Source organism: Lupinus angustifolius, chromosome LG05, assembly GCF_001865875.1.
Source record: "Lupinus angustifolius cultivar Tanjil chromosome LG05, LupAngTanjil_v1.0, whole genome shotgun sequence".
NCBI classification, from domain to species: Eukaryota; Viridiplantae; Streptophyta; class Magnoliopsida; order Fabales; family Fabaceae; genus Lupinus; species Lupinus angustifolius.
In genome coordinates, this window is record NC_032013.1 from 26352520 (window position 1) to 26376911 (window position 24392).

General features: G+C 36.9%; 2 protein-coding genes and 1 long non-coding RNA gene across 5 annotated transcripts; 2 read left to right on the forward strand and 1 right to left on the reverse strand.

Moving 5' to 3' along the window:
* On the forward strand, positions 161-576 carry LOC109348486. Its single transcript, XR_002107736.1, has 2 exons — positions 161-432; positions 472-576. It is a non-coding gene; the product is annotated as an uncharacterized LOC109348486 (long non-coding RNA).
* On the reverse strand, positions 517-9359 carry LOC109348483 (protein HUA2-LIKE 3-like). Of its 3 annotated transcripts, none has more exons than XM_019588955.1 (12): positions 9085-9359; positions 8869-8945; positions 5574-7463; positions 4572-4986; positions 3966-4055; positions 2941-3049; positions 2676-2788; positions 2377-2564; positions 1821-2292; positions 1292-1709; positions 1020-1192; positions 517-898 (listed from the first exon to the last, which is right to left on the reverse strand). In XM_019588955.1, exons 1-11 carry the CDS (start codon positions 9214-9216, stop codon positions 1047-1049), a joined length of 4050 nt encoding a protein of 1349 aa, XP_019444500.1. In that variant the 5' UTR covers positions 9217-9359; the 3' UTR covers positions 517-898; positions 1020-1046. The 3 variants fall into 3 exon arrangements, with proteins under 3 accessions (XP_019444500.1, XP_019444501.1, XP_019444502.1); XM_019588956.1 differs by having other exon boundaries at positions 517-912; positions 1019-1192; XM_019588957.1 differs by lacking the exon at positions 3966-4055 and having other exon boundaries at positions 518-898; positions 9085-9354.
* LOC109348484 (sugar transporter ERD6-like 7) lies at positions 10675-14475 on the forward strand. The gene is made up of 18 exons (XM_019588958.1): positions 10675-10837; positions 10982-11044; positions 11272-11361; positions 11478-11537; positions 11647-11712; positions 11824-11889; positions 11993-12068; positions 12183-12247; positions 12326-12418; positions 12607-12687; positions 12886-12970; positions 13165-13208; positions 13296-13358; positions 13442-13501; positions 13585-13638; positions 13732-13791; positions 13938-14052; positions 14170-14475. The coding sequence occupies exons 1-18, from the start codon at positions 10733-10735 to the stop codon at positions 14283-14285; spliced, it is 1362 nt and encodes a 453-aa protein (XP_019444503.1). The 5' UTR covers positions 10675-10732; the 3' UTR covers positions 14286-14475.

Consider the following 24392-nt stretch of genomic DNA (forward strand, 5'->3'; position numbering starts at 1 on the left):
ATTATATGAAGGTGGATAATTTGTTTTGAAAAAAAAAACGTTTAAGTTCATGCATATTCAGAAATTTAAAATTTCAAAGTGTCATCAAAAGAATTAAAAACAAGTTTTTAAATCAAGTCTCACTTAGTTTTGAAAACAATCTTACCATTGCACAAACCTCACCCTCATATGGGTGTAGAACTCGAGGCCTTCGTGTTACAACACTAACAACACCTGACCAATGCAACCAGTTATTAATATGATAGCTGATTAAAATTCCATATCACATGTGCTAATATACATCAATTTAACCAAATGACATTGTGGATAGAGCCAAAATGTAATATTACATATGAAAGAAAGTCATGAGAGCATGATTTACATAGAACAACTACTAATAGCTGAACGTGCCAACTACCTTAATAAATTCCAACAAGCCAGATTCTAGGCATGGTTTTATTGTCATCACCCAGCCTAAAAGATACCAATAAGTTTTTTGAATATATAAGAAAACAATTTCAAGAAACAACCCCTACAAAAATTTATAAATATATTGATCTAACATCTATAAGAGCTTCCATGAAATAAATTATAAATAAAAAAAAAACATTTTAGATACATGACAACCAAGATAAAGTTACACCTCTACAATGGGTTCCTCTGCATTTCGCAGAAGAGGCTAATGGTATTGTATATACAAAAATAATCTAGCAGATTATGCCATATCCTGTGCAGATTATGCTCAACTTCCCTCCAAACATTCTTTAATGAACAGAAAGATGGAGTCGAAGTCACCTCTTCTATACATAGCCAGCCAGAGGCCACGCCAAAATGTGAGTCATAATACCAAACACACAATGAGCTTTAGCTTTCATTTCATTGTGACTTATGTTCAACTTGGAGGCCTGAATCCTGGGCCGGGAAAAAAAGAATCTGAAAACCTTACTGTAATACCCCAGAATTCAAAGGAAAGAAGCATATAAAAAAAATATAAATCTTCTGATGATACATAAGACTTGCTAACAGAAAGGGTACACACCTCGGTTTGATACTGGAATTACATCTTCTTAGGGTTGCCTAAAAGGCATATAGTCCCTGTCATCCGCAGGCGGAGGAGGAAACCTCCACACATGGCCTGGTAATCTAGTTGGTTCACATGGATGACAACCATAAGGAGCTGGCGGGCCTCCTCTATCATGATGATACTGAGGACCTGGAGACAAGTCACATGAAAAAGATAGTTTTTAATATAATATGAATATACACATGTAACCAAAGCAAACCTTGGAATCATCAGTCATCACAATCTTACCAGAATATGGTGCAGGAACATTCCATCTCTCACTTTGATGATATGGAGGAGGTGGCCTTAATCTCTCATGATTGTTATAGAAATTCTCTCTTTCCATGCTATTGCTCTGCACAAAGTGGTTATTGGAGTATGAAGAGGGTGGTGGAACGTCCCTCTGAGGAGGCTTCACACATTCTCCATTAACAAAAGAAAATTGATTGGATGGAATATGGTAAGGGGGCAGTAATGGGTAACCTTTATTATGGATACTAACACCATCAAAATTAGCCAATGATTGTACCGGGAAGGAATTAAAAGAGCATGTGGAGTTAGGTATCTGCATCTGCATGTTGTGCTGCACTGCATCATTTATAAGTTGGCTATTTCTTGGTGCAGTCAATGGTTCAGCTATGGAGAGGAGCGTGTTGTCTTTCAGAGTCTGCAATTATGAGCACAAGTAGAACGTAAGCAGTGTATAACACTACTCGTCACTTCTTGCTGCCATTGTTTGGACGAATAGTAAAATCCCAAGTAAAGCTGTGAAACATACCTGTGAATCCATATAAAATTTTGAATCAATTGCAGCACGATATGGATTGGGGGTAGCTGACACGAGATGCAATGCATAGGGAGGTGGGAGTGGAGGTAGAGGAGGATGTGGTGGTGGTGGTGGTGGTGGAGGAGGAGGAGGAGATGATGGTGGGGGTGGGGTAGATGGTCGCCCCTGTATCAGAGGAGTATTCTTCGCTAATGGTGTGGCATTTCCTCCATTAACATTATAAGTTGAATTCAATCTAATATCAACAGAGGGGGCAACATCTTCCATTTCAAGTTCACCATCAACATCTTCCAATACATGCCTGCGCTTTTCAATTACATGAGACGTTTCTTGCATATCAGGAGTTTCAGAATCATGCTCAGGCGTGACAGCCTCAAAGTTCGCTCCATCGGAATCACTCCCTTCATCTTCATCTTTAAGCATCCGGGGCATGCAAAATCCAGGTAGCTGAAAACTTGAGTTGCTGCCAGATCAAATGCAATTTACATAAACACACAGAGCACAAGAGGGAATAGGAAAGTCAAACTTTATACTAACAAATTCAAACCTTCCATATTCGTCAACAAGCATACCCTCCATTTCTCTAACAGGGTCATCAAAAGGCCTCTCTGTTCTTAATGTACGTCGTGAATAGACACCTGCAGAAGCTGAAGTCATATATGAGTTTAGTTCTCTGATATGATGGCGAATAATGGATTCTGGTAGGATTCTTCTCTCCAACCAAAGCCTTAAAACCTACACAATTATGATGAAAGGTTAACAGAGATTGTGACCCAAAAGAAAGATGTACGAAAAGACAAAACAGAATACATGATTAATTTCAGGAAGCAGGAAGCTTTAACTTGCCTTAAGACATTGCCTGCGATTTTCTTGAGCAGCACTTCCAGCAGGAGCAGCAGCAGACACTAGGCGTGGCAGGACTGATTGCATAGCAGAGAGATATACTCCACCAACATCACCTGGAAAATAGATATATCTTAAACATCAGCATATATTATTGACACAAAAATATGCATGTATTCGTATAAGTTTGATCAACAAATACATGCACATGTTCGTTCTTTTCTATTAGTCAGAAAGATTAAAGAATCACAGAGTGATAAAGAATTACCTTTCAAACCTCGGGAACATTGAGCAATAGAATCAACTAGAAATAACAGATCCACCCTCCGGCACAGGCTTGACTCAGTTTCCAGATTGTGGACAAGAATTTCCAAAATCTAGAAAATACCCCACAGCCCAACCCCCCAAACACACATATATAATTAAGAAGAGACATTATAAACTTTTATAAGGTCCAGAATTCTTGCAAACGGAATAACTGAGACTAAAAAGTGATGACCTTGCCAAAAGTGTGGTCTTAACAACTTCACATCATGTAACTATAACATCCCATGATTTCCTAGACCATATTTCTGATCATCAGAATTTGAAGTAAGATTTTATACACTTATGAGTTGTAACTACAATGATTTTAAAAGTGCTTTAACCCTCTATCGTTTATCCTCTCTCCTAAGTTGGCAATCCAAAGTTGAGGGTAAAGAAAAACAATATCCTGATTAAGGAACCCACAACATACTGATAGAGACCTAGGACAAGTGACAACCAAGTCAATAACGGGCTTGTTTAAGTGACATGTGTGAGGGAGAGGGGGAAGGTTAGTAATGCATTCACACACAAGGGGAAACGATTATGGAAGGGGTTGGAAGCCAGAGAGGGAGGGAGAAAGGACTATTGAGGATTTTCGGCCTTGAGGCTTGGGTTCTCAATTCTGGCAATCGGGGGATTTTTTCTTTTACTTCTCTATACTTCTTTTACATTCCTAGTGGTATTTCTTTCTAGTCTCAAAGGAATACATCGTCTGTGTAGATATTCCTCCATTTCCATTTATAAATACTAAAATTAGTGATAGTTCATTTTGAGATGACAGTTCTATTACAACAACAACAACCAAGTCTTTATCCCACTAGGTGGGGTCGGCTACATAGATCGAACGACACCATAATGCTCTACCATAAATCATTTTGAGATGACAGTTTATTACAAACAAAACAAAATCTAAGGGCACCCCCACAAGCACAATACAATCTTCAAGATCAAAGCCAAATTGTTGGCCACAACAAACCCAAATGTTACCTCTCCTATAGGAATCCAAATTCCACCTAGACACAATATGGTTAATATCAAACAAAAGTCTCCAATCAACCTTCTATATACATCCTGTACCTATAGGGTAAAGAAAATCAAGGTCATGTTGAAGAACAAGGACAAATGAGACATAAAAGTTGTTCCCGCTCAGCCTATGCTCGGTATAGATTGCTTTTGCTTATTTTGGCTATATAAGAACTTTTTATAAGTTAGTAAAAAAAACCTATAAACCAAGAAAAAGAGGCAAAACTTTACCTCTTCATTTTGCTGTGTTTCTTTCTTCAGTTTATAACCTCACATATAATGATTTTTGGCAGAGCATTATGACATCGTTCAATACATGTAACCGAGATCAAGATATTACTAAAGTAAAGGAGTCATAAAACAAGATAATTAATCAATAGAAGAGGCATGTGTATCACGAGAACAAAAACACATGAATGAATCCAAACCCAATTTAATATAACACAGGGAAATAGATGCATTTGCCAGGATTTAAGTAAAACTAATCTAAATTGAATACTATTCACAATTCAATGATTAAACATGTTGTGCAGAAGTAGAGCAAGAAAAGAAATAAACAATTTATATTACCTTAGCTGCAATGCCAAACTTTGCACAGTCGATAGCTATACGTGTTGCTCGGCCAATACTTTCCTTTGTCCTTGTCAATGTCCCAAGCATTGCTTCAAAGTATACCAAAGCAGCATGTCTTGCTTCAGCTGACTTCCCCATCAACCTTACCCCTTGATTTTCCACAAAATCATCTTTCCATCCATCAACAGGACCAGATAAAGTTTGCTTCTGGTGTACATCAGGGCTACAACTTCTATTTTGAAGGATATTACTACTGTTTGATGTAGAAACATTACAAACTGATGTATTTGGGGGTGATCCTTGTGACTGGATTCCTAAATTACCCTTTTCACCTGAACAATCATTTGATATTGAAACAGAACTCCTATCCTCCTTCTGTCCTTTAAATATTACCTCTTTCACAACCTCACACCTGAAATTAAAGAATACACGTGAACTTTCTTGAATTGAAAGAAATGCAGCATAGATCAGTTTCATTAAGCAATTACTCTCTTTTCCTGTTCACTCTCTTTAAAACATTGATTAAGATATATGTTTACCCTATACAATTCCACCAAACTGACCCCACTGGTTGAGTTTTGGTTGGGATGCAAGCTACTTACACAAGTATGATCTATAAATGAGGAAAGCATACGTACATCATATGATCCTAGCGAACTCTATATGGAACAAAAATAATAACAGAAAGGGTAACCAAAACCCAAAACATATTGCACTTTTGGGCACATTTGTTGTAAAACCTAAAAATTTCAGCTTTTAAAATAGGTGGAAAAAGCTTTTTCAGTGCCTTCTTCATAAGCTCAACTTTTAGTTTCTTTATAAGAGCATTGTTCTCTAACAATAATAATAACAGGAACAACAACAAAAATAGTAGTACTATTCCAACAAACAGGCAGTAAAAGTGATTCATTTTTTCATTACTTTTCTGTTTTGCCAAGACGATTAGCTGGTCAAAAACTAGTAAGGTGTAGGTGTGTAGCAATCTAAAACTAAACTTACATGTCATCAACTTTGCTGCTGTCACCAACTGCTTGCTTTAAGCACCGAGAATCCTCACAGACAACAACCTTGTCCTGAGGCACATCAATAATATTTTGAGGTAACAACTTACCTCCTTCACAAGCACATTCCATAGGATCATGATTTATTCCATTTTGTTCTGATGTATCAGATGCATTTGAATGGTTCTCGGGTCTTATACTGTTATCATCATGTGGTGGCAATGGTGCACCTGGTGAATCTTGATTGCTTCCAACTTCACAATATTTCACATGAACATTAGGAGAAACTTTTCCATGTAACTGAAATTTTGAATCAGTTTTATCAGTCTGAGCAACCACAGAATCAACCATGTCTTCACCAACTTGGTCTCTAGTAGCCTGGAGGACATCCTTGCCAGCTCCATGATGTTCAAACTTGGTGAATTGCTTATTTACTTCTTTAGATAACTTGTTCTCTGTTGAAATCATTGCAGAGGATGATGATTCCATGCAAGCTTGACCTTCTTCAGCAGCATTGGCAGACATAGCTTCTAAAGCACGATGGAGACGTTTAGATGGAGGTAAAGCAGCTTCGCCATCCATGGAGCAGCCAAACATTTGATCTTTCTCAATCTTACAAACCTGAGACCCAGTTTCAGAATTTGGAGCTAATAACTTTGAAGGAAAAATGTTACCCATGGCTCCATTCTGTGCTGGTAAGTCTACATAAACAAGAGTACCACTTTCACAATTCAAGGATGTGGCTATTTGCAGCGGAGAGATAGTGGTCTCTTCCTTACAGCTTTTCTCCTGATCTTGTACCCCGCTATTGAGTTCTGCCTCCATGGATGATGCATTACCCATTCTGACTCTGGCTCGTTTTAACAGGGGCAAATGTTCATCTCCTTCTTGCTCAGAGCACCTCTCTATTGAATATCCACACACGTTCTGCGAACTTTGACTGGCATTTTGAGAACCGGCCTCCTCCTCTAGTCTAATGGTTGGCTCCGCAGCATCTTTAGTTTCCCTTTTCATGTTTGACTTTCTTTTCTTCTTATTAACTACAGCCTTTATTTTAAGATCAAGCCCTCCATTCAACCCAATTTCGCCTCTGGGGCTCTCCATAGTCTCAGAGTATTCACGTCTAAAATTAGAATCTATTGTACTTCCGTCATCTGTGTTAAAGGCCTCCGAATCGACTGTAAGAATTTCAGAACCCTTGCCCTTCATGCTACCATTGGAGGCAAATGGTGAGGAATCAGCATCAACACAACCAAGAAGATCATGTGATTTCCTGATATGTTTATTCCTTCTTACAGACACATTCTGGGTAACATCAACTGATATGTTACCAGCACTATTTCCACCATCACTAAAAGGTCCAACAAAGTTAAGGACCTGTGGTCTATGAAATGATGCATTTCTCTGGGTTGTACAGACCTGTAGGCTCAAGTCTGGAGATCTTTTTTGATGAGCATAAGTAACGGGCAGAGATGATTTTACACTCATAGTTGCAACAGGGTTAGCAATAGGTTCCTCCAATGATGGCTCTTTATTATAAGATTCATCCCCCTGTTCAACAGCTAAGCCATCCTCAGCTGCACAAACTAGTTCATCATGCTTGCCAGAATTCAAAGATTTCGTTATTGAACCAAGTGCCAAAGGAGCATCTGTCTTATCCTTTAACCCTAAGTTGGCAGATGGGTCAACTAGATATGAGACATTTGCATTAGCAACTTCACCGCCAGAGTTGGTTTCATTAACTTGGGCCTCTCCTTTTAATTTTTCATAGCTATTAATAATCTCCTGTGCTGCACGAACAAAATCAGCACCCTTTCCTCGACGTTTGACAAGAGACTGTTTCTTCTCTTCAGTAAATGCTTCAACATCAGCAGGATTGCAGAAAGCTCTGCGTCACAATATACTATTTCAAAACTACGACAACTTACAAGCTGAACAAAATTTAGGCTTGCACATGGGTAAATAAGGAGATGCTAACAAATAGTATAAAAGCTTAAAAGTTAAGTCATACTTTCTTATGATTCAAACTACAAAATATTCCACATTGCAACACATGTATAAGAACTCTTACAGTTAGCTTAAAATAAGTAGAGATTCAAATTTCAACACCTCTAGATAGTATCTTTCCACCACTTCAGAAAATGATCAACTAAATCCAGAGTTCACCATTTACAACAGAAGCAGGAAACTGTTTGCAGACAAAGAGATAGGACCAAGAAGAACCAAAAATATTTGGGACACAAGCATTCACAATTACAAAGCCTGTCTTGGGATCCAACATTCTAAAGCATTTCTAACCAAATAAAATCACTAGAATCCCTACTCTCAAATTACAAGTCACAATGACTTGCACCATATATACTACTATTACATTTATATGTACAATTTTTGCAGGACATTGATATTGTGCATTTGGATAAGTTTGAAAGTTCAGGCTTAAAGGACAATTTCTTTTGCAAGAATGAAATTTGGAACCAGTGCTATGTCTGAAAATGTTATCTGCAAAATTTTGTGAGTGAAATTGTATTTAATTGAAGACACATAATAAGAAAATGATATTGAGAGACTACAATTTAAATTTATATAGGGTTTTAAGAAACTTCTAAGCTTCTATCGACTAGAATTCAACCAAGGATAAGACTTTTTTGTATTATAATCCAAGTACTGAAGTGGTTAAAAGTGCCAGGGTGGGATGGAGCCTCTGTCCACTACCTGCCGAGGAGTGTTTCCATGTCACAGCAGTTACAGCTGAGAGTGGCTGATCGAAACATGAATAACGGTGATTCATGGCTTCAAAGATGGAATATCCCTTTTATGAAATAACACTTTTACACTTATACCCCTTACTTAAACTTATCAGATCTCTATTTCACCCTCTCTTAAACTCAACAAATTTCTATTTTAGCCTAACCTAAACTTGGAAATTTCTTGTTTACCCTCATTTAAACCCACCAATGACAGAAGCATATTTATATGTTGCTTCTCTGGTATAAAATCACTTCAGCTGTATATTTTATAAAAAAGGGCCCTCAGGTGGACAATTACTCTCAAATAATCCAGTTGTGCATTCAAACAGAAAGCAATCTTGATATATAAACAATATTATATCAATACCTGCCTAATCAAGGAAAATTATTCATTAAGATGACAAGCTCCAATAAATTTCCGGAAAATAGTAAATCATCGAGATATCAATCAACGAAACCTGACTAGTTAGCTAGCAAATAGCATTATATCCCTAGGCCAAAGAGAATGGCATAAACAGTAAATGAGACATGAAATTGAATACATACATTTGTTGGGTTCCAAAGAAATAAACGTGCACTTTCTTTGAATCCTTGGAATAACCCCACTTCTCTGGATCACTTACCTGGCATCAGCAAAGAACTTGTTCAAAAAATAATATTATCCATGAAAACCAATGAATAAAAATAAGAGCTAAGGTTGATAAATGGAACATGCAATACAATCCAATCCAAGAAAGTAGTAACAAAAAGGGTGTTACATACAGTGGCAGGCCAAGCAGGAAACCCCTTCACTTTGGCGAGTACAAGATCCCCAACCTTCCATTGGCGGCAAGCGGCGGCGGCAGCGGCGGCGGTTGCTGCTTTACCTAGGCCCTTTCTCCGACTAGGCGCCATACTGAATATTAATCTGATGGCATTGAAGCAAAACCCTAATCAATTTCAGAGACTCAAAAGAGTGGAGGATGGTGGTTAGGTCATACCTCACTTTTATAACTTCACTTTCTCTTTTTCGCCATTTCTCCATATTTATTTATTATTTTCAAAAATATATTAATTTCATGAGTCTAAAATTAAAAAAAAAAAGAAAAGTGAAACAAAATATCAAAGGGTGTGGTTAGGTGTATGGTGAGATGATTATGGGATTTTTAGAATTGTTTCTTTCAGATAACTTTACATTAATTATCATCAACTTGAAGGCTAACCTTAGATCATTGTTATCATATATATCCCTTTTATTATACATTTTATCTCATTGTTGCTTGTCATTTTTAATGATGGAAAATTGTTATCAATAGTAAAAATAATTATAGTAATGTATATTCATTATTACTTGAATAGGATATTAGCAGTGGATGAGTTAGCTTGACTTAATTTTAAATTATAACTGTATTGAAATAAATTTCTCAGAAAAATCTAAGTACTCTTTATTAAATTCAATTATAAATAGTTCCTTTTATTGAAATAAAGGGCACATTTGACATAATAATATAAAATAAAATGAAGTAATAGGTCCCTTTTCTTAGAAGTGAGATTATTACTTTAAATTTTGTATCTTAAAAAAATGTAATTAGTTAAAGCGAAGTGATAATATTAATATGCATCTTGGAGAGTCAATATTAATATTAATATTAACATTTACCACTCTAACCAGTGTATAGATTGATAAGGGGTATATTTTCAAAATTTTAAACCCAACATGGTAATTTATGTACAATAACTGAAAAAGTGAGTAAATGGGCCTAAGATCAGGTAGAAAGGTGTAGTCGATGGACAACAAGTGAATATTCCTGATGTTACTAATCTAAATTTGAAAGCATGATAAGGGGTGAGACATATATCTGTTATGATAATCTAAGATAGATAGGTTGAGCTTATACTCTTTCATTTTGTTTATAAGTATTGAAAAAACTACTTCGATGCCAACCTCACAATTCACAAATATGTGATTAAAAATGGTAAGGTGATGGTTTTGTTGAGTTGGTCGGGTTGTATTTTAAAATAGGACTATTATATAACACCCTAAACAAACTATCATATCTTCATGAATGTAGATATATGAGAATTTATTTGGAGAAACGACAAAAACCAATGTGGATTAATATTTTTTAAAACTTGTATGATAGATTGCAACGTAGAATGTATTGTGACTACTCATTTTAAAATGAACTTTTTTATGAATGGATGGGGTTGAATGTATTTTTACAGTACACCAACCAGCAGCCAAGTGGTAAAGATAACTGTTGAGTTTTGTATTCACACGAAAGTCCAGAGTCAAGTTTTTGATTGATATTATGAAATGAATGCCAGCTTTGTGTGGGACACTCATTGCTTATCATTTTTATATATAATTTATTTTAAGCCCTCAAGGAATTGAAGAAGGAACTATTGATTGCATACACAACAAGTAAACATGGCAATCAAAGAGCCACTTATTCAGGAACATAAAAACAATCCTTGGATGGTTTACTTCACTACTTTTGTCGCAGTCTGTGGTTCTTATGAATTTGGAGCATGTGTAAGTTTTTGCTACAAGGTTAAACATTTTGTTTGTAACAGTGACATGCTACTTTATTGGACCAATAGTTTATTTTGATAGGCATGGCATGTGTTACCCTGTGATGTGCAGAATGATTTTGTTTTTTGTTTTTTGTTTTTGCAGGCCGGCTATTCATCTCCCACTCAATATGCTATCACACAGGATCTGAGTCTCTCTTTGGCAGAGGTAATTAGCTAGTACTTATTCAACTTTTTATCACTTTTAAGATCAGTGAGATCAATCATATGAGATATAATGAAAATGAGTAACAAACAGCTTATATGAAAAATGGAAAACTTATGGTCCTTACATAATTATATACCCATGAAGCTGGATACTCTTCGTAATGGATATCTTGTCAGTCAGTGCAGTACTCTTCCATACTAGCCCATCTTGACTTTTCGTATGTGCAGTATTCCTTGTTCGGCTCCATCTTGACTTTCGGTGCGATGTTAGGTGCAATAACAAGTGGTCCTGTTGCTGATTTTATTGGACGAAAAGGGGTAAGTTGAGGGAAATTATGATAGTTGCTTTGTGATGAACTTGCATTGTAACTTCATATTTTTGTTTTGAGTATATATGTAAGATGTTAAACAAGCTTATCTCTGAATATATGCAGTCAATGAGAGTGTCAAGTGCTTTCTGTGTTGCAGGATGGCTAGTTATTTACTTTTCTGAGGTTCTTACTACAAACTTGTTAGGATATGTTTTATGTTATTACTTTTCTCCAAGGATTATGACCTAATAATATAAACATTTTTTGATTTCCTTCCTCTTATATTATAAAGGGTCCAGTGCCTTTGGACATCGGGAGGTTAGCAACAGGATATGGAATGGGAGTTTTTTCATTTGTGGTTGGTTGTAGTTCGATTAGATATTTCACAAGATTTTACTTTACACAATAGCATGTTCAATTTATTACTACATTCTGAACCGTATCTTTTGATGGATTATTATTATAAAAGGTTCCTGTCTTCATAGCAGAAATTGCACCAAAAGATCTCCGAGGGGCACTAACTACCTTAAATCAGGTATAACTTTTGAGATCATAGGTAGCAAGTAGCCAAGTACTAACTAGCATGCAGTGAAGGTAGCAAAGATACCTAAGTTTTTGTCTTTGTTTTCACATTGTAGTTCATGATCGTAGCTGGTGTGTCTGTGTCATATGTGATTGGAACAATACTTTCATGGAGAGCTTTAGCATTAACTGGTGAGTTTTAGTCTCATTCAATCTAATTCCAGCAACCCAAATAATTAGGTAGAATGAAGTTGGTTCTAAAATTTGACGTTTAACTTAAATTTGCATTTGCATTTGCATTTGCAGGCCTCATTCCTGCTGCTGTATTGCTTTTGGGTCTGTTTTTAATTCCGGAGTCTCCTAGATGGCTGGTAAGAAATGAACTATTATATTCTTTCTTTTTAATGTCTTTACATAGCATCTAGATTACCATTAACCAATCAGTGCAGGCAAAGAGAGGACGTGAAAAAGATTTCGAGGAAGCACTACAGATACTTCGAGGAAAAGATGCTGATATTTCTCAAGAGGCACAAGAAATTAAGGTTCATAGTCCTACTAAGTGGAGTTGGCTTAATAGATTAAATGACATCATAAATTATGGATTGAAAATTTCTACTTGTTATATCCACTTTATCATTCTTCATCTTTTCAAACGTAGTTCTATGACTTTGAAGATAAAGCATTCTAAAGATAACCACATTAAGAGGGTGTTTTTGTCACTACCATACAGGATTATATAGCTACGTTAGAACGCTTTCCAAAACCCAACCTGGTGGAATTGTTTCAGAGAAGATATCTGCGCTCCCTCACTGTAACTATGCCTCTCCATGTCCAACTTATGATTGGAAGTTGCATTCTTTTCCTTTTGGATAATGTTATAATGCCACCATAATTTAACTTCATCTTTCTTCAAAGATAGAGGGAAAATGATGTACATTTCAATTTTCACCTTCTAATGTTTTTGTAGTACCAAGCAAATCTTTAGTGATTTTATATCAATAATAACCAGATTGGAATAGGGCTTATGCTCTGCCAGCAATTAGGGGGGATCAACGGAGTTTGCTTTTATACGAGCAGTATTTTTGAGCTAGCAGGTACGTTGAGAATAGCTCTAACCACAACTCTGCATTCAGAGTCTATGATACTTTCATGCACAAAAACATTTGCATATAACACATTATTACCACTGCTACAGTTCTCATTGAAAAAATCTGAGAAAACTTGAATGAACTTGATGAAGAATTAGTTTCTTTTGGCAATGAATAACTGTTGATTTATTATGTTGTAGGATTTTCTTCCGCCATAGGGTCTATAATATATGCTTGCCTTCAGGTTCTTAGTTCTAACTTGCACAAGAGGTTTTGGAAAAACTGATATTCGTTTCCCTTGAACTAAGTCATCATGATTTTTGTTTTGCAGGTTGTGATAACAGGTCTTGGTGCAGTAATGATAGATAAAGCTGGTAGGAAGCCTCTACTACTGGTAATTTCGAAACTTACATTTTTTATTTATCAAGATCCCCTCCATGTATAATATTCTTTTTGTTCTTTCTTGGTTTTCTCTAGGTCTCTGGATCAGGATTGGTGATGGGTTGTATATTTACAGCTGTTGCATTCTATCTTAAGGTGCATTATCCTAACGAAGAACCCTACAACTTCAGTTTTTTATCCTCATATTTATGTGAAATTGATATCATTGTGTGCAACAGGCTGAACAGGTGAGTGTGGGGGCCGTCCCTGCACTTGCTTTAACTGGCATACTGGTATGATCTGTACTCTTGGATTTCTCACACAAAAAATAACTCATTCTCCATATGACATAGATTATCTAAATTTTATTCTTTTGGTGATATTAGGTCTACATAGGATCATTTTCAATAGGAATGGGAGCGATTCCATGGGTTGTGATGTCTGAGGTACTACTTAGAAGAGAGAAGGGAATTCGGAAATAAATGTTGTACTTAAGAACTACTAAATGCTGAAATAGTCTCAGTTTCTAAAACTTAAAACAGCTAGCTAGAGTTTTAGTGTAATCCTGCTGAACTATCACATTCTCTCACAGATATTTCCTATCAACATTAAAGGGCAGGCAGGAAGCTTAGCCACATTGGTGAACTGGTTTGGTGCATGGTTATGTTCTTATACTTTCAATTTTTTGATGACCTGGAGCTCCTATGGTAAGTACTAACCATATTCTTCACTTACATTTCACTTAAGGAATAATAATAGAAAGGAAAGTTTGAAGTTCAAGAAATCTGTACAACTATAAATTCACTTATGTTTATTGTTTTCAGGCACCTTCATTCTTTATGCTGCAATCAACGCACTAGCCATATTATTTATAGTCGTAGTGGTGCCAGAAACCAAGGGGAAAAGTCTAGAACAATTACAAGCAGCCATTAATGCATAGGACGCATGAGTTTTGCATTAAAGTAAATGGACGCAGTTTGATGATTGAATTAGTAGCCATTATATATGTGGTTTGTTTGCTTCTGCATTGATTGTATGTTGGATTTGTTTTCAATGTTTATTGTTCACATTGAGACAGTTGTATTCATGTCTATGATTCATGAAATAAACTGGGAGCAGTTTAGACTTTATTTTCTCAACTTAACCCACAGATTAATGAGTGCTGAATAATATGGAACTCTATTTAGTTTTTGTAAAAATATAAGCAAATCTATTTAGTCACACTTTTTTATGGGAGAACCTCTGCATATCCACTATAAAGGACAGCCGAGTAGCATGCGAAGAATTTAATATTGGTTTATAAAAAAAGAAGAGCAAAAAATAAGTGTATAGTTGGAAAATATAATTGTATATTTGATTTCTAAAACATCAAAAGATTTGGAAAAAGTGATAACGTGTGTATATATATAGTACAAAAAAAGGAGTTAAAACATAGGGTGAAGTATAAGAATTATGTGTAAATATATCGAAATAATAAGTAAGTAAGATAATAAATTACTAAGTCAGTAAGTTAGTCAGTATAAAACTAAATAAGTCAATGAATCACAAACTCAATAAGTTAGTAGGTAAGTTAATAAGTAAGTCTTTAAGTTAGTAACTCAATAAGTTAGTGAGTATGTCACTAAGTCATTCAATAAGTCACTTAGTCACTAAGTTAGTAATAAGTTAGTAAATCACTAAGTCAATAAGTTATTAAGTAAGTCTTTAAATCAATAAGCAAGAAAGTAACTCACTAAGTCACAAAGTTAGTAATTCAGTCACTTTGTCGGTCAATACGTAAGTCAGTAAGTTACTAAGCCAATAAGTAAATAAGTAAGTAAGTCACTAAGTTAGTCAGTCTATAACGCAATAAGTCAGTCAGTAAGTAACACAGTCTGTTACACAGTAAATAAATCAGTAACTCAGTCTTTAACTCAGTAAGTCAGTCAATAACTTTGTTTGTAACTCAGTAAGTCAGTCAGTAACTCAGTAAGTAACTCAGTTTGTAACTCACTAAGTCAATAAGTAAGTCAATCACTAACTCAACCTGTAACTCAATAAGTCAATAACTCAATAAGTCAGTCACTAACTCATTCTATAACTCAGTAAGTCAGTCAATAACTCAGTTGTAACAAAGTAAGTCAGTCAATAACTCATTTTGTAACTCAGTAACTCAGTCTGTAACTCAGTAAGTGAGTTAGTAACTCAGTCACTAACTCAATAAGTCAGTCAGTTAGTAAATCAGTACAACAATCACTAAGTCAGTCAGTAACTCAGTCTGTAACTCACTAAGTCAGTCAGTAACTCAGTAAGTCAATCAGTAACATAGTCTATAATTCAGTAAGTTAGTCAATAACTCAGTCTCTAACCCAGTCAGTAAGGCAGTTAGTAACTCACTAAGACAATTAGTACATCACTAACTTTGTCTATAACTTAGTAAGTCAGTCAGTAAATCAATTTGTAACTTAGTAAGTGAGATAATAACTCATTAAGTTAGTCAGTAACTCAATAAGTCAGTTAGTAACTCAATAAGACAATTAGTAAGTCAGTAAGTAACTCAGTCTATAGCTCAGTAAGTCAGTAAGTAACTCAGTAAGTCAGTGAATAACTCAGTCTGTAACTCAGTAAGTCATATAGTAACTCAGTAAGTCAGTCAGTAACTCAGTCTATAACTCAATAAGTCAGTCAGTAACTCAGTCTGTAACAAAGTAAGTCAGCTAGTAACTCAATATGTAACTTAGTAAGCCAGTCGGTAACTCAGTCTGTAAATCAGTAAGTCAGTCAATAACTTTGTCTTTAATTCAGTAAGTCAGTCAGTAACTCAGTAAGTCAGTTTGTAACTTAGTAAGTCAGTTAGTAACTAAGAAAGACAATCAATAAGTCAATTAGTAATTCAGTTTATAACTCAGTAAGTCAGTCAGTAACTAAGTCTGTAACTCAGTAAGTCACACGATAACTAAGTCTCTAACCCAGTAAGTCATTCAGTAACTTAGTCTGTAACTTAGTAAGACAATCAATTACTCAGTCTGTAACTCAGTAAGTCAATCAGTTACTCAGTCACTAACTTAGTAAGTCAGTTAGTAGCATAGTCTATAACTCAATAAGTCAGTCAGTAACTCAATCTGTAACTCAGTAAGTTAGTCAGTAACTCACTCTATAACTCAGTAAGTTAGTCATTGATGCAATTTGTAACTCAGTAAGTCACTCAATAAGTCAGTCAATAACTCAATCTATAACTCATAAAGTCAGTCAATAACTCAGTATATAACTCGGTAAGTTAGTTAGTAACTCAGTCTGTAACTCTATAAGTCAGTAAGTAACTCACTAAGTGAGTCAGTAAGTTAGTTAATAACTCAGTAAGACAATCAATAAGTCAATCAATAACTCTATCTATAACTTAGTAAGTCAGTAAGTAACTATATGTGTAACTCAGTAAGTAACTCAATCTGCAACTCAATAACCTAGTCTGTAACTCAGTAACTCAATTTGTAACTCAGTAAGTTAGTCACTAACTCAATGTATAACTTAGTAAATCAATCAATAACTCATTAAGTTAGTCCATAACTCAGTCTATAACTTAGTAAGTGATTCAGTAACTCAGTAAGTCAGTCTATAACTCAATAAGTTAGTTAGTAACTCAGTAAGATAGTCAGTAACTCAGTAAGTCAATTAGTAACTCAGTAAGTGAGATAGTAACTCAGTCGGTAACTCAATAAACCAGTCAGTAACTTAGACATTAACTCATTCTACAACTCAGTAATTCAGTTAGTAACTCGGTCTATAAAATAGTAAGTCAGTCAATAAGTTAGTTAGTAACTCAGTAAGTCAGTCAATAACTCTGTAAGTCAGTGTGTAACTCAGTAAGTCAGTCACTAACTCAATTTATAACTTAGTAAGACAGTTAGTAAGTTAGTTAGTAACTCTATATGTAACTGAGTAACTTAGTATCTTAGTAAGTCAGTCACTAACTCAGTCTACAACTCAATAAGTGAGTCAATAACTCAGTTTGTAACTCAGTAAGTCAGTCACTAACTGAGTAAGTTAGCTAGTAACTCAATAAGTCAATCTGTTAATAACTCAATAAGACAATCAATAAGTCAGTCAATAACTCTGTTTGTAACTCAGTTAGTCAGTCAGTAAATCAGTGTATAATTCAGTAGGTTAGTCACTAAGCCAGATAGTCACCCACTCTATAACTCAGTAAATCACTCTGTAACTTAGTAAGTCAGTCAGTAACCTTGTCTGTAACTCAGAAAGTCAGTTAGTAACACATTCTGTAACTCAATAAGTCAGTCAGTAACTCAATCTGTAACTCAGTAAGTGAGTCAGTAACTTAATCTATAACTCAATAAGTGAGCCAGTAGCTCAGTCTGTAACTCAGTAAGTCAGCCAATAAGTCAGTTAGTAATTCAGTAAGACAATCAATAAGTCAGTCAGTAAGTCTGTAACTGAGTAAGTCAGTTAGTAACTCAGTCACTAACTCTGTCTATAACTCAGTAAGTCAGTCACTAACTCAACATATAACTCAGTTAGTAACTCACTAAGACAGTTAGTAAGTCAATTAGTAACTCTGTGTGTAACTCAATAAGTCAGTCAGTAAGTCAATAAGTTAGTCAGTAACTCAGTCTGTAAGTTAGTAAGTGAGACAATAACTTAGTTTGTAAGTCAGTCAGTAACTCAGTAAGTCAGTCAGTAACTCACTCTGTACCTCAGTAAGTCAGTCAGTAACTCAGTAAGTCACTAGGTAACTCAGTAAGCCAGTAACTTAGTCTATAACTTAATAAGTCAGTCAGTAACTCAGTTTGTAACCCAGTAAGTCAATCAATAACACAGTCTGTAACTCAATAAGTCTCTCAGTAACTAAGACTATAACTCAGTTAGTCAATCAGTAACTCATTTTGTAACTCCGTAAGTCAATCAGTAACTCAGAATCCCTTCTCTCCCACTTCACACCTCGGAACGCACCGTTCCTGTAACTTAGTAAGTCAATCAGTAACTCAGTCAGTCAGTAACTCAGTAAGTCAGTCAATAAATCAGTCTATAACTGAGTAAGTTAGTCAGTAACCCAGTCAGTAACTCAGTAAATCAATCTATAACTCAGTAATTCAATCAATAACTCTATCTATAACTTAGTATGTCACTCAGTAACTCATTAAGTGAGTCAGTAACTCAGTCTATAACTCAGTTTGTAACTCAGTATGTGAGTCAGTAACTTAGTCTCTAACTCAGTAAGTCAATTAATAACTCAGTCTGTAACTTAGTAAGTCAGTCAATACCTCAATCACTAACTCAGTCCGCCAGCCAGTAACTCAGTAACTCAGTAGGCCAATCTGTAATTCAGTATCTAACTCAGTACGTCAGTTAGTAACCAGTCACTAACTCCGTACATTAGTCAGTTACTCAGTCTATAACTCAGTATGTCAATCACTAACTCAGTCTCTAACTCAGTAGGCCAGTCAGTAACTCAGTGTATAACTCATTAGGCTAGTCAGTAACTCAGTTTATAATTCAGTAGGTCAGTCAGTAACTCAATCTGTAACTTAGTACGTCAGTCAGTAACTCAGTTTGTAACTCAGTATGTTAGTCCGTAACTCATTACGTCAGTCTGTAACTCAGTCTGTAACTGAGTAGGTCAATTATTAATTTAGTCTGTAAGTCAGTCCATTAGTCAGTAACTCACTCTGTAACTCAATACGTCAGTCAATAACCAGTCTCTAACTCAGTAGGTCAATCAGTAACTCAGTCAATAACTAAGTACGTCAATCAGTGCCTCAATCTATAACTTAGTAGGTCAGTCAGTAGCACATTCTGTAATTGAATAGGTCAGTTAGTAACTCATTCCATAACTCAGTACATCAGTTAGTAACTCAGTCTGTCACTCAGTAGGCCAGTCAGTAACTCAGTATGGTAGTGAGTAACTAAGTCTGAAACTCAGTACGTTAGTCACTCACTCAGTCTGTAACTCAGTATGTGAGTCAATAACTCAGTTTGTATCTCTGTAGGTCAGCCAGTAACTCAATCTGTAACTAAGTACGTCACTCTATAAATTAGTCTGTAACTCATTAAACAATCAATAACTCAGTCAGTAGGCCAGACAGTAACTCAGTCAGTATTCATCCTAAATTAAAAAACAGAAATAAAAAAACAAGTAACAGAGGAACTAGTTTCATTCAGCTCAAAAGTCCTCATCAGAGCATAAATTCAACGTCATCTTTAGCATCACCATCAACATCATCATCAGCAACATCACCAACAAAATCAGTTCCATCTTCAGCAGGTCCAGGAGCTCTTGACCCCTCCGAAAATGTAGCCCTAACCCTAGGCCAAGGAAACTGTTGAATAAAAGTGTCTGTGGATACCCAGAATTGGTTTCCATGACTCAAATGCTGGAAAGCAGCAAACAATCCTTGCTGTTGGAACACCTGCCCTTGTCTCAGTATCTCATTTTGGAGCTCCAAATGCTCCATATGCAGTGTGAGCCGGTGAAGCTGCTCTTGTGTGGAGAACTCATGATATGGTGTCGAGTGTGGCATTGGTTGTGGGTGTACTAACTCGGGTGGAGGTGGTTGTGGTTGAGATGATCCTTGGCCCTGATCTTGGTCGGGCTCCTCTTTGCATTTTTGAGTGATGTACTGCAAGATAATAGGAGGTTTAATCTTCTCGATCCTGTTCATCGCAAACCCATGTTGTGCGCACAATTCAGTAATCACAGAAGGGAATCCTAGTGCACCCTTCTTTCCAGACAGCACCACTATTTTGTACATCTCCTATGAAATGATTCTTTCCGTGGAGGATGGCATAGATAAGGTGGCAGTCAATCAGTGGCAAAGATGATACATGACTATTTGGGATCATGTTGTGCAAGAGGAATATCATCCACAACTGGGCCAGCAAAGTCATGTGTTTTCGGTAAATCCTCAATGGGTGGCCATCAGAGTTAGTGTTGTAAGATTTTCCAGGAATGCACAACTTCTGAGCGATGTTACTCAGATGGAACCCGCCTTGGGCTAGAGTATGAGACTTCTAAATCATCCAGTTGTACTCATCCTTGGTCCCCTCGGTTGTTGCATCATACGGGCTACCCAACAGGTCATTGATTGTATCTCTGTCAAATAGCACCATATTTCCTCTTTCCTAGGATTTTTAGGCTAGCTCTTATCCCCACTCCTCCAGCCGGTAAGCATTTGCATAAAATTCCCGTACTACCTCTGGATCAAATTTCTCATTGGTGGTGGCCAATATCCACCATTTCAGCCGACCCAGTTGAGGAGGATGATACATATCTGTAAGTTCACTCGCCTTTCTGGCACAAAGACCCAATTGAGGAGGATGATATATCGATCCTCCTTGTCCTTCTTCTTGAATTTGGTTATGTCGAACGCTTCTGGGGCTTGGGAGGTCGATGATCCTTTCAACTTCTTGGGAGGAGGGGATCATTTTTAGCAATGGACTTTCTCCTCTTGTAACACAACAAAACCATATACGTAGTTAGTGACATTAAAAAAATTAATTCACAAATAATATCCATTACGACCATGTCACTATTACAACCGTTTAACCAACTCGAACACATGAGTGTCACTTTTATGAACTATATTTGGGGTTCCCACTTAGAAACCATGGGTTTCTTGATGTGGACACTCATGGTTACACAACAACAATCAATGCAATACTAATGATAAAGTAGCATCAAGAGCAGCCTAAGGTACCTAAATGTGCCTAAACAAATGAGAGTTATCAAAATGCACAAATACAGAGATAACGGGTTCAACATGCTAATAATGCACTTACATTATGTGTGTGCACTAACTGATGAAGAAGAAGAGAACTTGGACACTTGGAGAGGCTCACTAACTGATGAAGAAGAAGAGAACTTGGACTCTTGGAGAACTTGGACTGTTGGATCCCTCACCCCTGTTTTTAAAAGCTATTTCATGGCCTCTCGTTTGGGCGAGAATCCTAGAAAAATGGACCTGTCAGCCACGCCTAGGCGAGGATTGTTTAGAACATTTCCAAAAATTTCAACTTCATGTCCCCTGGGCAAGGCCTCCCTCACTTAAGCGAGGGACCTGGAATTAGAAGGTCACCTTCCTTGTTTGGGCGAGGCCTCCCTCGCTTAAGCAAGGGACCTGGCACTGAAAGGTCCTTCTCCTCGCCTGAGCGAGGCCTCCCTCGCTTGGGTGAGAATTACCCAGGAATTCATCTTTTTTTTAACAACCTATGCAAGCCGAAAAATAAAGCTGGATTGCCTTCTAGTTAACGCTTGTTTAACGTCATTAGCTCGACGCTTGATCTGTTATGCCTATGATAATTTGATGATTGTGGTGAGCCGCTCGTCGTCACCATCCGAGTAAGGTTTCACCCTCTAGCAATTGACTATCCAGCTTCTCTGAGACGCTGTGTCTTGCAATTCGATCACACCATGCGATTTAACTTCCTTAATTAGGAAGGGTCCTAACCATTTAGACCTCAGTTTACTCAGAAATAACTTCATCCGGGAGTTGAATAGCAGTACACTCTGACCCACCCGGAAGTCTTTTTGACAGATCTTCCGGTCATAATACAGCTTGACCTTCTCTTTGTATAATTTGGAGGACTCATAAGCAGTGATCCTCATCTCCTCCAAATGTTGCAACTGAAGTTTCCTTTGGTCACCTGCTGCTTTGAGATCCAGATTGAAAAACTTGAGGCCTAGAATGCTTTATGCTCAAGCTCTACACGAAAATGACAAGCCTTCCCATATACTAGTTGATATGGGGATAATCTAGTGGGTGCTTTGAATGCTGTCTGGTATGCCCATAGTGCATCATCTAATCGAAGAGACCAATCCTTCCTTATAGTTGACACTGTTTTTCCTATAATTCTCTTGATCTCTCTATTGGACACCTCCGCTTGTCCATTTTTGTGTGGATGATAAGTTGATGCTACCATGTGTCAGACCCCATAGTGTTGTAGGACCTTCTCCAATTATGAATTTCAGAAATGTGATCCTCCATCACTAATAAGTACCTGAGGTGTGCCAAACCAATTGAATAAATTCCTCTTCAAAAACTTGATCATAGTCTTAGCATCATCCTTTTGTGCAGCTACGGCCTCTACCCATTTGGACACATAATCCACCGCCACCAGAATGTATACTTGTGATCACGATGATGGAAATGGTCCCATGAAGTCAATCCCCCAGCAATCAAACACCTCAATTTCCTAAATGTTTGTCAATGGCATTCCATTCCTCTTAGAGATCCTGCCTGATCTCTGGCATTTATCACACTGTTGTGCATACCGATGTGCATCCTTGGATACAGAAGGCTAGTAGAAGCCAGATTGGAGGACTTTTGTAGTTGTCCTCTCTCCATTAAAGTGCCCTCCATATCGTGAACTGTGACAGTGCCATAGGATGCTCTTAGCCTCTTGTGTGGATACACACCTTCTCAATAGTCTATTCGACCCAGTCTTAAAAAGATGAGAGTCATCCCATACATACTGACGGGACTCTCGTAAGAATTTTTTCTTTTGGTGCCACGACAACTCTTCGGGAATTACCCCTGCAGCTTTAAAGTTAGCCTTGTTATCAAACCATGGCTTTTCCTGAACCAAGAGAAGTTTCTCATCAGGAAACGCCTCCACCACCTCTGACTCTCTCACTGTTACCTCTTGATTGACCAATCTCAACAGATGATCTACTACATAATTTTTGCTCCCCTTTTTATCCTTGATCACGAAGTCGAATTCCTGCAATAACAAAATCCAACACAATAATCTCGGCTTGGAGTCCGATTTAGTTAGCAACTATTTTCTAGCAGCATGATCAGTAAAAATTATGACTTTTGAGCTAATCAAATAGGATCTAAATTTCTCCAAGGCATACACTATAGCTAGTAATTCTTTTTCTGTGGTGGCATAATTAACTTGTGCCTCATTGAGTACCTTACTAGCATAGTGTATAGCATGGAAACATTTAGCCTTTCGCTGTCCTAATACCGTACCGACAACATAGTCACTAGCATCACACAAAAGATCAAAATCAAGATGCCAGTTAAGTGCTACTATAACAGGAGCAGAAGCCAGTTTTTGTTTCAAGGTTTCAAAAGATTTGGCACACCCAACATCAAAGTGAAAAATAGTATCTTTGTTGAGAAGATTACTGAGTGGCTTTGCTATTTTAGAAAAGTCTTTAATAAACCTTCTATAGAAACCTGCATGTCCAAGGAACTCCGAATTCCCTTTACATTAAGTGGTGGTGGAAGGTCCTTGATGACCTCAATCTTTTCCTTCTCAACTTCGATGCCCTTGGAAGAGATCTTATGTCCGAAGACCACTCCCTCAGTCACCATGAAGTGACACTTCTCCTAGTTCAATACCAGATTTGTCTCAACACATCATTGTAGAACGATGTCGAGATTTGCCAAGCAGCTCTCTAATGACGACCTGAAGACCGAGAAGTCATCCATAAAAACCTCAATGCACTGTTCCACAATATCAGAAAAAATAGCAAACATGCACCTCTAAAATGTTTCCGGTGCATTGCACAGTCCAAATGGCATATTCTTGTATGTGAAGACACCAAAAGGACAAGTGAAAGTTGTTTTTTCTTGGTCTTGGGGATTCACAATGATCTGATTATAGCCAGAATAGCCATCCAGGAAACAGTAAAATTCTTGTCCATCCAATCTCTCAATCATTTGGTCCATGAATGGCAGAGGAAAGTGATCTTTGCGAGTAGCTTGGTTCAGTTTCTAGTAATCAATGCACGTACGTCATCTAGTGACTGTTATGGTCGGGATTACTTCATCCTTGTCATTCCTAACCATAGTCATACTCCCCTTCTTTGGGACCACCTGAACATGATTAACCCACTTACTATCAGATATGGGATAAATCATCCCATCATCTAATAGTTTCATCACTTCCTTCTGTTAGGTATTAGTGGCTAAAATACACCTAGAAGGGGGTTGAATAGGTGTAGCGGTCAAAGTATCCGCTTTTCGCAAACAACTTATAATGCTGAAAAAACCCCAGTTTAATCGATTAACACAGAAAGAATAATCGATTAACGCAAGCAATTTAA